The following is a 10,397-nucleotide window of genomic DNA, read 5'->3' on the forward strand; positions in this document are numbered from 1 at the left end:
CCCAGTAACGCCATGGTGCATGGTAAGATTTAGTTGTACTCTTATTTCACCCAGTAACGCCATGGTGCATGGTAAGATTTAGTTGTACTCTTATTTCACCCAGTAACGCCATGCTGCATGGTAAGATTTAGTTGTACTCTTATTTCACCCAGTAACGCCATGCTGCATGGTACGATTTAGTTGTACTCTTATTTCACCCAGTAACGCCATGCTGCATGGTAAGATTTAGTTGTACTCTTATTTCACCCAGTAACGCCATGCTACATGGTAAGATTTAGTTGTAATTTCAGTCCACCAGAAATGAACATGCAAAGTTACCACAGTAGATAAAACCAGTCAAATGAACTAGTTAGATGCCACAATTGTGTCTCCATTACATGAAAGATTGGGTGACCGGTCAAATTTTGACTTGATCAAGCAAAGTAGACGAGAGTGGGGTAAGTTAGGACATTTTTTACATTCTGCATCACTCCGTCAAGGGAAATATAGACTTCTTTTTAACAAAGATATTTCAGCAATAAGGCATGAGAACTCTGGGAGTGATGTGTGATAACTCCAGACTAAGGACTGTTCTTAGGCCAGAGGTGAAGAATGTAGCTAGCAGAGGTTCAATGATGACGAGAGACAAGAACTTCAATGAATAATGATTTAATAAATCATTTATAAATAGGCAACAAGAACTAGATGTTTGTATTTGTATTTATTAAGGATCCCCATTAGTTCCTGCCAAGGCAGCAACTACTCTTCCTGGTGGTCCATTAGTTCCTGCCAAGGCAGCAGCTACTCTTCCTGGGGTCCATTAGTTCCTGCCAAGGCAGCAGCTACTCTTCCTGGGGTCCATTAGTTCCTGCCAAGGCAGCAGCTACTCTTCCTGGGGTCCATTAGTTCCTGCCAAGGCAGCAGCTACTCTTCCTGGGGTCCATTAGTTCCTGCCAAGGCAGCAGCTACTCTTCCTGGGGTTCCATGTCAGTTCCTGCCAAGGCAGCAGCTACTCTTCCTGGGGTCCATTAGTTCCTGCCAAGGCAGCAGCTACTCTTCCTGGGGTCCATTAGTTCCTGCCAAGGCAGCAGCCTACTCTTCCTGTGGGTCCATTAGTTCCTGCCAAGGCAGCAGCTACTCTTACTGGGTTCCATTCATGGAAACATTACAGTTTTGAAAACATAGCTTGGCCAAAATAAGTGGTCTCTTTGGACATCTTACCCTGTTTATGGGGTAAGTTGAGCATAGGAACAGGGTAAGTTGAGCTGCCTACACATTTCTGTGCCTATTTAAACTATGTCTTTATTTCCCGATCACAATTCATCACAATGGCTCGTTTGTCTTTTAATAATTTTAAGCATCTGTTAACACGGTCTTAACACCTACAACTTTGTACTTGTTTTAACACATTTAACATAGGCCCTGGTGTTACCTGATATCCCAGCGATACTACCTCGCGCTACACCTGGAAATAAAACACTCCATTTTGCTCAACTTGCCATTGGCTCAACTTATCCCGTGGCCATTGGCTCAACCGTTGGCTCAACTTATCCCGTGGCCATTGGCTCAACTTATCCCGTGGCCATTGGCTCAACCGTTGGCTCAACTTATCCCGTGGCCATTGGCTCAACTTATCCCGTGGCCATTGGCTCAACTTATCCCGTGGCCATTGGCTCAACCGTTGGCTCAACTTATCCCATGGCCATTGGCTCAACCGTTGGCTCAACTTATCCAGTGGCCATTGGCTCAACCGTTGGCTCAACTTATCCCATGGCCATTGGCTCAACCGTTGGCTCAACTTATCCCGTGGCCATTGGCTCAACCGTTGGCTCAACTTATCCCGTGGCCATTGGCTCAACTTACCCCAAGGCAAAAAAAAATACTATATTAACCCACACAGATCCAAGGATGCACTTTCATGCTGGGTTTAGGACCTCATACTGAAGCTTATACAGAGCCCAACTGATGTATAGAACAATCTTTAAATGATCTACTTTAGTTTAGATACAAGCATCATGAAACCTCTAACAAAATTAATTCATTTGACTTGGTGAAAATCAGTTTTTTTAAACCTTGTTTACCACTTTTTCAGACTCCATGAAATGATGTCCTCTTCCTAAATGTTTGGTCAAATTATACATTTTGTGTATGGTTTCCTAGAAACAAGGGCTGGCTCAACTTACCGTTTGGTTCAACTTACCCCTCTCTCCCCTGTATTAGTGTTGTCACTCATAACTCGTAGTTAGAATGTCATCTGTGTCTCTCCAGCCTTCCCGTGCCATGAGAGTGGTGCGACGGTGGTGCAGTATGCTCCCAAGCAGCAGCTGTTGATCTCGGGAGGCAGGAAGGGCTTTGTGTGTGTGTTTGACATCCGTCAGAGACAGCTGCTACACACCTTCCAGGCCCACGACTCAGCCGTCAAAGCCCTGGCGCTCGACGTCTCCGAAGACTTCTTCGTAACCGGCTCAGCTGAGGGGAACATGAAGGTGATTTTCCTTATTACTTTTTAATGAGGAAAATGGAATTAGAATCTTCCTGAATTGAAATGGAATTGTTCCCAACCCTGTCAACCATTAATCTGTGCTCTCTAGCTGTATTTCAATGACCAAATGTGTGTAAAAATGTATTTAAGTCACAGGATTGATCTGTGAAAGACATCATGTAATTCCATTAATGTATTGATCATTGCCTTTCTCTTTACCTCTCTCTTTCACTACTCCTCTCCTTCTCCTCCAGGTGTGGAAGCTGGCAGGCCATGGCCTCATGCACTCGTTTAGCACAGAGCATGCCAAGCAGTCCATCTTCCGGAACATCGGAGCAGGCGTTATGCAGGTGGAGACCCGCCCCGGCAACCGCATATTCACCTGCGGCGCCGACGGAACCCTCAAGATGAGGGTTCTACCCGACCGCTACAACATCCCCTCTAGCATCTTCGACATTCTGTAGACCCCAAACCACTTCCTGTACTGTCTGTAGAGAGGTCATCTGATTGGTTAGTGGTTGAACGTTGAAACGATAACCAAACTTTCACTAGAATATTCAACATCTTGTAGAAACGTAAATACCTGAAAGTGGTATGTCTGAATGGCGGTGGATAGGAAGGAGTGAGGTTGAAAGATTAACCAAACTTTCTTTCACTAGTATAACGTTGTGTAGAGAGCCAAGACTTGTGTGAGAGAGACGAAGAGAGATCGGGGTAAAGGTTTACAGATAGATCACTAAGTATATTACACTACTGGATAGGCTAGTTGAGAGGGCTCTAATGATATGAGTGACGTAGAGGTGAAAGGTTGAGAGATGACCGATGTTTCAGCAGCTTTGAGAGAGCGACAGAGAGTGTACGGTATGACTTTACCTCGCGGAAATCCTATCAGAAAAGATCAATTGAGCTGTGAATATTTGTTTCTTTCCCAAAGCCTAAAAGCGTGTATTAAAACGTAAAAGCAACAGGTTCCATACTTGATTTTAACAGTTAGATTTCCTGTCATTTTAAAGGCGTCTGCTGGACGTTTACGAGTGTGTCAGTCCATATGAAAGCTATGCATGACTTCCTGTTCTCGTTTTAAGCGGTGCAACCACATGGTTTATTGATATGATAGTGCTCTGTACAAGTGCTCAAGCTCTTAAAAAGTGTGTATCTGTTGTCATTTTGTGCCCATAAGCTGAACAACTCTCTTAGCATCTACATTTAACCAGCGCTGTGGTTCCTTTAGTCAGTGGTCTGGTGTGACTCTAAAGTTGTTGGATCTGCATTTTGTTGAAATGGTTTTATCCTCTTCATTCCCTGGCTAATCTCACTGTTAATCTCACTGTTAATGGCACATTATCCCCATAGTGACCCCATCCCATAACACTGGCTGACCAGTGACTCGCTAGCCTACTCCATCGATTGATCGATTGATTGAGCCTAGCTATGTGATCACACCTCTCTGTATCTGCCGCCCGCCTGCCGTCAAAAGCCTGTTTGTGCGGCAGCAGCGGCCTCACTGCTAGAACGTTGTGTTTGGAAGATGGTGTGTTTTGATCCTGTGACTGTGTGTAGTCTATATGTCTCATCTGTCTGTTCCACTGAACCCCCCCCCACCCCCACCCCCCCCAGAAGAAAGAAACACATGGGGTCTGTTATGTTATGTTTTTGCACAAACATTGTCATTTTTTTTAGTTGAACTATTTACTTGTTTTTGGTTGGTTGGTTGTTTCTTTGCAGGCTGTTGTTATTTGTGTTGGACTTTTTGCCTTTTACGTTAGGAATGTAAGGGGTTAATACTGTATTTTACTGGGATAGTGCAACATGGCATAGGTTTGTGTTTGGTGATACTACTGTACTGTATTGTTTTTACAAACCTTATTGAATAGATATTTGCACTCAAATCTGGGGACACTAAAAGTTTATTTCAAAACGAATAGGCTATGGGAAGAACAAAGAAACTACTGTTATATACAAATGAATGTCTGGCTGTATTTGGCCTAGTAGTAAAAAGTTAAATAGTTTTAATATATAAATATATGAAATACCACAGCAGCTTGTACAAACATGAAAGCGTTTTACTTAATTTTTTGTTTTGTATCATACCAGCTGGATTAGTTGTATCTTTTGTTAAATGTTTGTATTGTTTTTATTATTATACGTATTATTATTAAACAGATTTGTGTTTCCTTCCCTCCCTCTGGGTACCACGTCTGATCTCTGACATCTATGTTTACATATTCTACCTTCTGTCGTGTGTATGATGCTAGTACTTATGAAGCTTTATAATGCCTTATAAACATTCATAGGTCACCTTTTAGATGCAGTCATAGAGCACCATTAAAAACATCACAGTGAAGCAATAACACGCTAGGCTCCTTACAAAAAGGTACCGAGCCTTGTTTTGCTTTATGGTACATGCTTCATAATGCTCTATAACATCTATAAGGGGACATTCATGTCTATATAAGATATTAACACTTCATAATGCTCTATAACATCTATAAGGAGACATTCATGTCTATATAAGATATTAACACTTCATAATGCTCTATAAGGGGACATTCATGTCTATATAAGATATTAACACTTCATAATGCTCTATAAGGGGACATTCATGTCTATATAAGATATTAACACTTCATAATGCTCTATAACATCTATAAGGGGAAATTCATGTCTATATAAGATATTAACACTTCATAATGCTCTATAACATCTATAAGGGGATATTCATGTCTATATAAGATATTAACACTTCATAAAAAGGTGCTTTAAGTAAAGTGTTGTTCAGGTATCTACAGTATATATCTATCTAAAGCTCACTATGGGGAGGCTGTAACTAAAGAACTAGAGAGAGTCCAGAGAGAGACAGAAATATATAGCAGGCTGTTCTACCATGGTCAAAGTTATACCTTTGTAAGTTGAATAAATTATTTTTATTTCATCAGGTTGATTTTATGCTTGTTTCTGTATTTTCTCTCTCTAGACATGATAATCAGTAGAGCCCATGCAGCGGCAAATATAGTTGTCGGGAATAAACATATGTACAGATTTCCAATATAGGTATTTAAAAAAAAATAATTGCCCTCTGTAAGGGATGCTGGTCATGGTAGGATCCAAGTAAATATGGAAACTCATTTCTGATACATATTTTTTCATACAGTCACAGGGAAAGTCTAGTAAGGACTTTACAGCTATAAATAGTATTAACTCCACAAAAAGCCAGGTTTCCAGGGTAGACCTTAAAAAGTTACATTTTCCAAATAAATATAATGTACAAGTGAGAGACATAAAAACAATATATAACAAGTCAAACGGTTAAGTATCCTTACAAAAAGATCATTCCAAGATCTCATATGGAAAACTACAGCAATTATTTTACTGTTTAAACCATCGCCACAATACAATATAGACTATAACAATTATATTATAATGATCTACTTCCTACTCTGATAAGCCCTTATTCAGTTAAACTCTACATTGGAAAAGGTACAGTGTGTGCATCTTTGGAAGCTGTAATCCAATTTAAACAAATAATTTAGCAGCATTCACAAAAAGGGTGTTTTATCCCAGCCAGCAGTCCCAAAAAGCCATTAGAAAAGAGTCCTTGTTGAGATGGCATAAAACTAAAGACAAGCTGTACATATTATAAAAAATAAAATAAAATAAACATAATATTCACTAGTGCTGTTCATCTTTAATTAAGCACTTTAAAAAGCTGGCCATCTTTAATCAGAATAACATTAAAATACCATCCGAATACTGTCAAAACAATGTCAGAATACTGTAAAAATACCATCAAAACACCCTCAGAATACCATCAAAACACCCTCAGAATACCATCAAAACACTGTCTCAGTCATCAGAGATGAAGTGCACCACATACAGCTTCACGTAGCTCTGATCCCACACATACAGGTGTCTGTCATTGGGGCTATAGGACAGCATGGCCAGCACCCCGCCAGGGGACCTCAGGTCAAAGGTCACGTTGACCGGTTTCCCCTTCAGGAGGTCGAAGGCGAAGGTCACACGGGTGTCCTTGGTGTCGGTGACGTAGAGCACGCCACAGGCCACGAAGGCGTTGCCGGCCTTGGTCCTGGGGTAGGTGGTGTTGATGTACGATGTGACGGAGAAGCTCTTCAGGTCCAGCTGGGCCACCATAATGCTGTCGTCCAGACTGGAGGCAAAGATCAGCCACAGGCCGTTCTCATCCGCCGCAAGCTTGAAGTAGGTCTTGGAGTTGTAGAGAAGGTAGGACAGGTTGTGGTACAGAGCATTGTCGATGGCCAGGGTGTGGAGACGCTTGGACTGCAGGTCGAACCTGGGGGATGGATGGAGAGATGGAGGTAAGAAATAAACAATCTACATTCCCACATTTACCTTTGGTTTCCTTAGGAACTGTGCACCACAATGCCACACCAGCAGAAGAAAAGAACAGTCTCAGGATCGTACACAGCCAGGGACATCACAGACAGAATATTGTTCTTCAAGACTTTAATTGCACAAGGCCAAAAAGCTTCACCTTGATTTCCCTCTGACAACTATCCATTGTTCTCAGACAAGTATCTAGTGCGGTAGGAGCTAAGGGATCAATTGGATTCAAGCAGGATAATTACCATCCCTTCTTTACCTGGCCAGGTTGGAGGTGCCAAACTATGGTTCTTTACCTGGCCAGGTTGGAGGTGCCAAACTATGGTTCTTTATCTGGCCAGGTTGGAGGTACCAAACGATGGTTCTTTACCTGGCCAGGTTGGAGGTGCCAAACTATGGTTCTTTACCTGGTCAGGTTGGAGGTGCCAAATTATGGTTCTTTACCTGGCCAGGTTGGAGGTGCCAAACTATGGTTCTTTACCTGGCCAGGTTGGAGGTGCCAAACTATGGTTCTTTACCTGGCCAGGTTGGAGGTGCCAGACAATGGTTCTTTACCTGGCCAGGTTGGAGGTGCCAGACTATGGTTCTTTACCTGGCCAGGTTGGAGGTGCCAGACAATGGTTCTTTACCTGGCCAGGTTGGAGGTGCCAGACAATGGTTCTTTACCTGGCCAGGTTGGTGGTTCCGGCGATGTGATAGTAGAAGGATCCGTTATGAACGGCATGGCCACACCCCTGGTAGAACTTCCTGCCGTCGATGACCTCACTGGTGGCATTCTGGAATGAGGTGATGCTCTTATACTCCTTCAACGTGCGACCTGGAGACAGATAATCAAAAAGACATTTGATTGGTTGTTGTGTGTAGGAGGTACCAGAGAAGTGCTAAAGATAATGTGATTGGCTGTTGTCTGCGTTTGGCTGGTACCAGAGAAATGCTAAAGACATTTGATTGGCTGTTGTGTGAGTTTGGGAGGTACCAGAGAAGTGTTCGGCCACCCAAATGCGTTTGTCGTTCAGCACAGCCGTGTCTTTCATCCACGTTCCGAACGTACTCTCCATCTTAGATATGTTACGGGGGTTGATCAGTGACTTGATGATGCACTCTGGGGGACAGAAGATGAAACATTTATTGTTTAATTGATTGCTAGATTGATTGGTTTGCATATTCATGTTTTGTCTGAGGGTTTTTAAACAAATCCTTGAAGTCATGCAAGTCATTGTACCGTTTTTCTTATTTAGTGGTATCTCTTGTAACTTCCCAGCCTCTTTGGCGGACAGAGTCCCATCGTTTGGTACAGCATGTGACAGATCTGAAATAGTCAATGATAATCAATGAAAGTGATGATGTTAGAATCAGTAGGAGAGTTGGAGGTGGGTAGAGGAACTGTAGGATAGATAGTAACAGGCTGACTCACCCAGGGTCTGGGCAGTATGGATGGGGGGGTAGATACGGGACTTGGGTAGGATTAGTAGCAGTGTGCAGGGTAGTTACTCACCCAGGGTCTGGGCAGTATGGATGGGGGGGGGGGGTAGATACGGGAGTTGGGTAGGATAAGTAGCGGTGTGCAGGGTAGTTACCCACCCAGGGTCTGGGCAGCGTGGATGGAAAGATTGGCCCGGTGGCTCTTGTTTCTGGGGGGCCCCTGGCGTCCTTGTGGGCCAGGAGGTCCAGGAGGGCCAATGGGGCCTGGAGTACCAGGAGGACCAGCCGGACCTGGGGGGCCTAGACAGACCCAAAAGACAAGGATTTTCACAATCACATTGCATTTCAAGTAGAGCTGTCCAGGCATAAACTGGATCGACTGGTCATGAAACAGGACAGGGCTTGCCCACTAATGTTGCAACATATACAGGTACCTTAAGTGTTGTGCTAAGACCACATTCATTTTCAGTTCTAATGAAGATCTGTTAAGATTTTGCAATAAAGTTATGTGCTGAACCATTTGAGTGTACAATGGTGACGGTACAGCCAGTCTCATCATGTACTATAGGAGTCATAGTGATGTTGTAATTGTGAGGTATCTCATGTAGACAATGGACATTGTCATTTCTGTCCGTTCTTACCCTCCAAGATGACATCGTTGGACGATTGTGTATTCTCTCCTGCGGGTCCAGGGTCTCCTCTATCTCCTTTCTCCCCCGGCTCACCTTTCTCACCTGTGAAGGAACACGGTTATCGTTTTTCATATGTACAGGTGATTTACAAATCCTAGCTTGAGACATGGAATGGAACAGGAATTCATAAAGGCCTGACCCAAAAATAAACCCTAAATAAAGACCACAATCAAATGAGTCAAGCTTGTGTCGTGGGTTCTTATATCTGAGCTACTGTTAAGAAAAGAGTTCCCACAATGTGAACTAGACATGGATCTACTAAATCATCGCTTCCAGTCTGTAAATTCCAAGGATTCGTCAAGTCAAAGCCAATCCAGTAAACCATTCCATTCACTTCTCCTGGGCTGCTAAAATATTGTCTATTTAGTGCCCTACTTTTGAGCAGGGCCCATAGGGCTCTGGTCAAAAGTAGTGCACTATATAGGAAATAGGGTGTGAATCATGTCCTTCCCTCCTGAGGAACGCACCAGTGGGCTGATGGGAGAATGAGGTTTACAGCCCATTCAAGAGCAGCCCAAAACCACAGAGTCATGAATAACATTAGTCTACTGTGGGACAGAAGAGCAGTTTCCTTTCTTCCTCCGTTTCCGGATCTATGGTGTTTGAATGGAGAGAAAGCGAAGCCCACCACAGTGGAGAACATGATTCAGCATTATGACACATCACATATCTCTGGATAGATCTGAATGCCTGTCCAATGACAGTTAATTAAGAATAGGTGAAAGAAAGTGTTATGTATGTGGAGATCTGTGTGTGTGTGTGTGTGTGTGTGTGTGTGTGTGTGTGTGTGTGTGTGTGTGTGTGTGTGTGTGTGTGTGTGTGTGTGTGTGTGTGTGTGTGTGTGTGTGTGTGTGTGTGTGTGTGTGTGTGTGTGTGTGTGTGTGTGTGTGTGTGTGTGTGTGTGTGTGGCTTATGTGTGTATATGGGTGCACCGTGGGGTAATTGTGTGCAAGTGTAGGTGTGTGCGTGTGTGTGTGAGTGTGAGTTTGTTTGTGTGTCTGAGGTTGTGTGTGTTAGGGTGCATGTTATTGACCCTGAGGAGATCTGCTCTACCCTTTCTGTTCTATTATCTCTCTCTTTTCAGTCACAGAACCAGACAGAGCCCCAGGTAACAATACATAATGGACACATCAGATGATGGACAGATAGATACAATGAGGCAGAAAATACAGAGTAAGAATGATTCTCTCTGTTACTGTAAAAGGGTCTTTCACTCCGTACCTCTCTTCCCTCGTTTTCCATCAGCCCCAGCTAGTCCGTCTAGTCCTGGGATGCCATCAGTGCCATTGTGCCCAGGCAGACCGTCTAGTCCTGGGATGCCATCAGTGCCATTGTGCCCAGGCAGACCATGCAGGCCAGGTAGCCCTGCCATACATACATTACAACCACAGCACTTTACATGGTCAGACAGCCCTATCATAAATACATTACAGCCACAGTACTTTACATGGTCAGACAGCCCT

At 43.4% G+C, this 10,397-nt stretch overlaps 2 protein-coding genes across 3 annotated transcripts in view; one reads left to right on the forward strand and one right to left on the reverse strand.

The window, feature by feature from the left end:
- dmxl2 (Dmx-like 2) overlaps positions 1 to 4,643 on the forward strand; it is a 129,507-nt gene extending 124,864 nt beyond the window's left edge. For both annotated transcript variants that reach the window (XM_071401014.1, XM_071401015.1), the window contains 2 exons: positions 2,248 to 2,465; positions 2,716 to 4,643. In XM_071401014.1, the coding sequence (XP_071257115.1) occupies positions 2,248 to 2,465; positions 2,716 to 2,925 (428 nt within the window). In that variant the 3' untranslated portion in view covers positions 2,926 to 4,643. The remainder of the gene's footprint in view (positions 1 to 2,247; positions 2,466 to 2,715) is intronic.
- Positions 4,351 to 10,371, reverse strand: LOC139575749 (gliomedin-like). Its single transcript, XM_071401013.1, has 7 exons — positions 10,156 to 10,371; positions 8,884 to 8,976; positions 8,402 to 8,542; positions 8,043 to 8,129; positions 7,797 to 7,922; positions 7,487 to 7,637; positions 4,351 to 6,770 (listed from the first exon to the last, which is right to left on the reverse strand). The coding sequence occupies exons 1-7, from the start codon at positions 10,352 to 10,354 to the stop codon at positions 6,305 to 6,307; spliced, it is 1,263 nt and encodes a 420-aa protein (XP_071257114.1). The 5' UTR covers positions 10,355 to 10,371; the 3' UTR covers positions 4,351 to 6,304.
- Positions 10,372 to 10,397: the final 26 nt, after the last annotated feature.

This window comes from Salvelinus alpinus, chromosome 5, assembly GCF_045679555.1.
Source record: "Salvelinus alpinus chromosome 5, SLU_Salpinus.1, whole genome shotgun sequence".
Classification (NCBI taxonomy): Eukaryota; Metazoa; Chordata; class Actinopteri; order Salmoniformes; family Salmonidae; genus Salvelinus; species Salvelinus alpinus.

What these genes read in the sequence shown, in the direction of transcription:
- LOC139575749 (XM_071401013.1), bottom strand. Translation starts at nt 10,354, where the DNA reads ATGATAGGGCTGTCTGACCATGTAAAGTGCTGTGGTTGTAATGTATGT. An exon ending in CCACGCTGCCCAGACCCTGG is followed by an intron (nt 8,130 to 8,401) that starts GTGGGTAACTAC and finishes TGACTATTTCAG; the next exon opens with ATCTGTCACATGCTGTACCA. An exon ending in GGAACCACCAACCTGGCCAG is followed by an intron (nt 6,771 to 7,486) that starts GTAAAGAACCAT and finishes TCCATCCCCCAG; the next exon opens with GTTCGACCTGCAGTCCAAGC.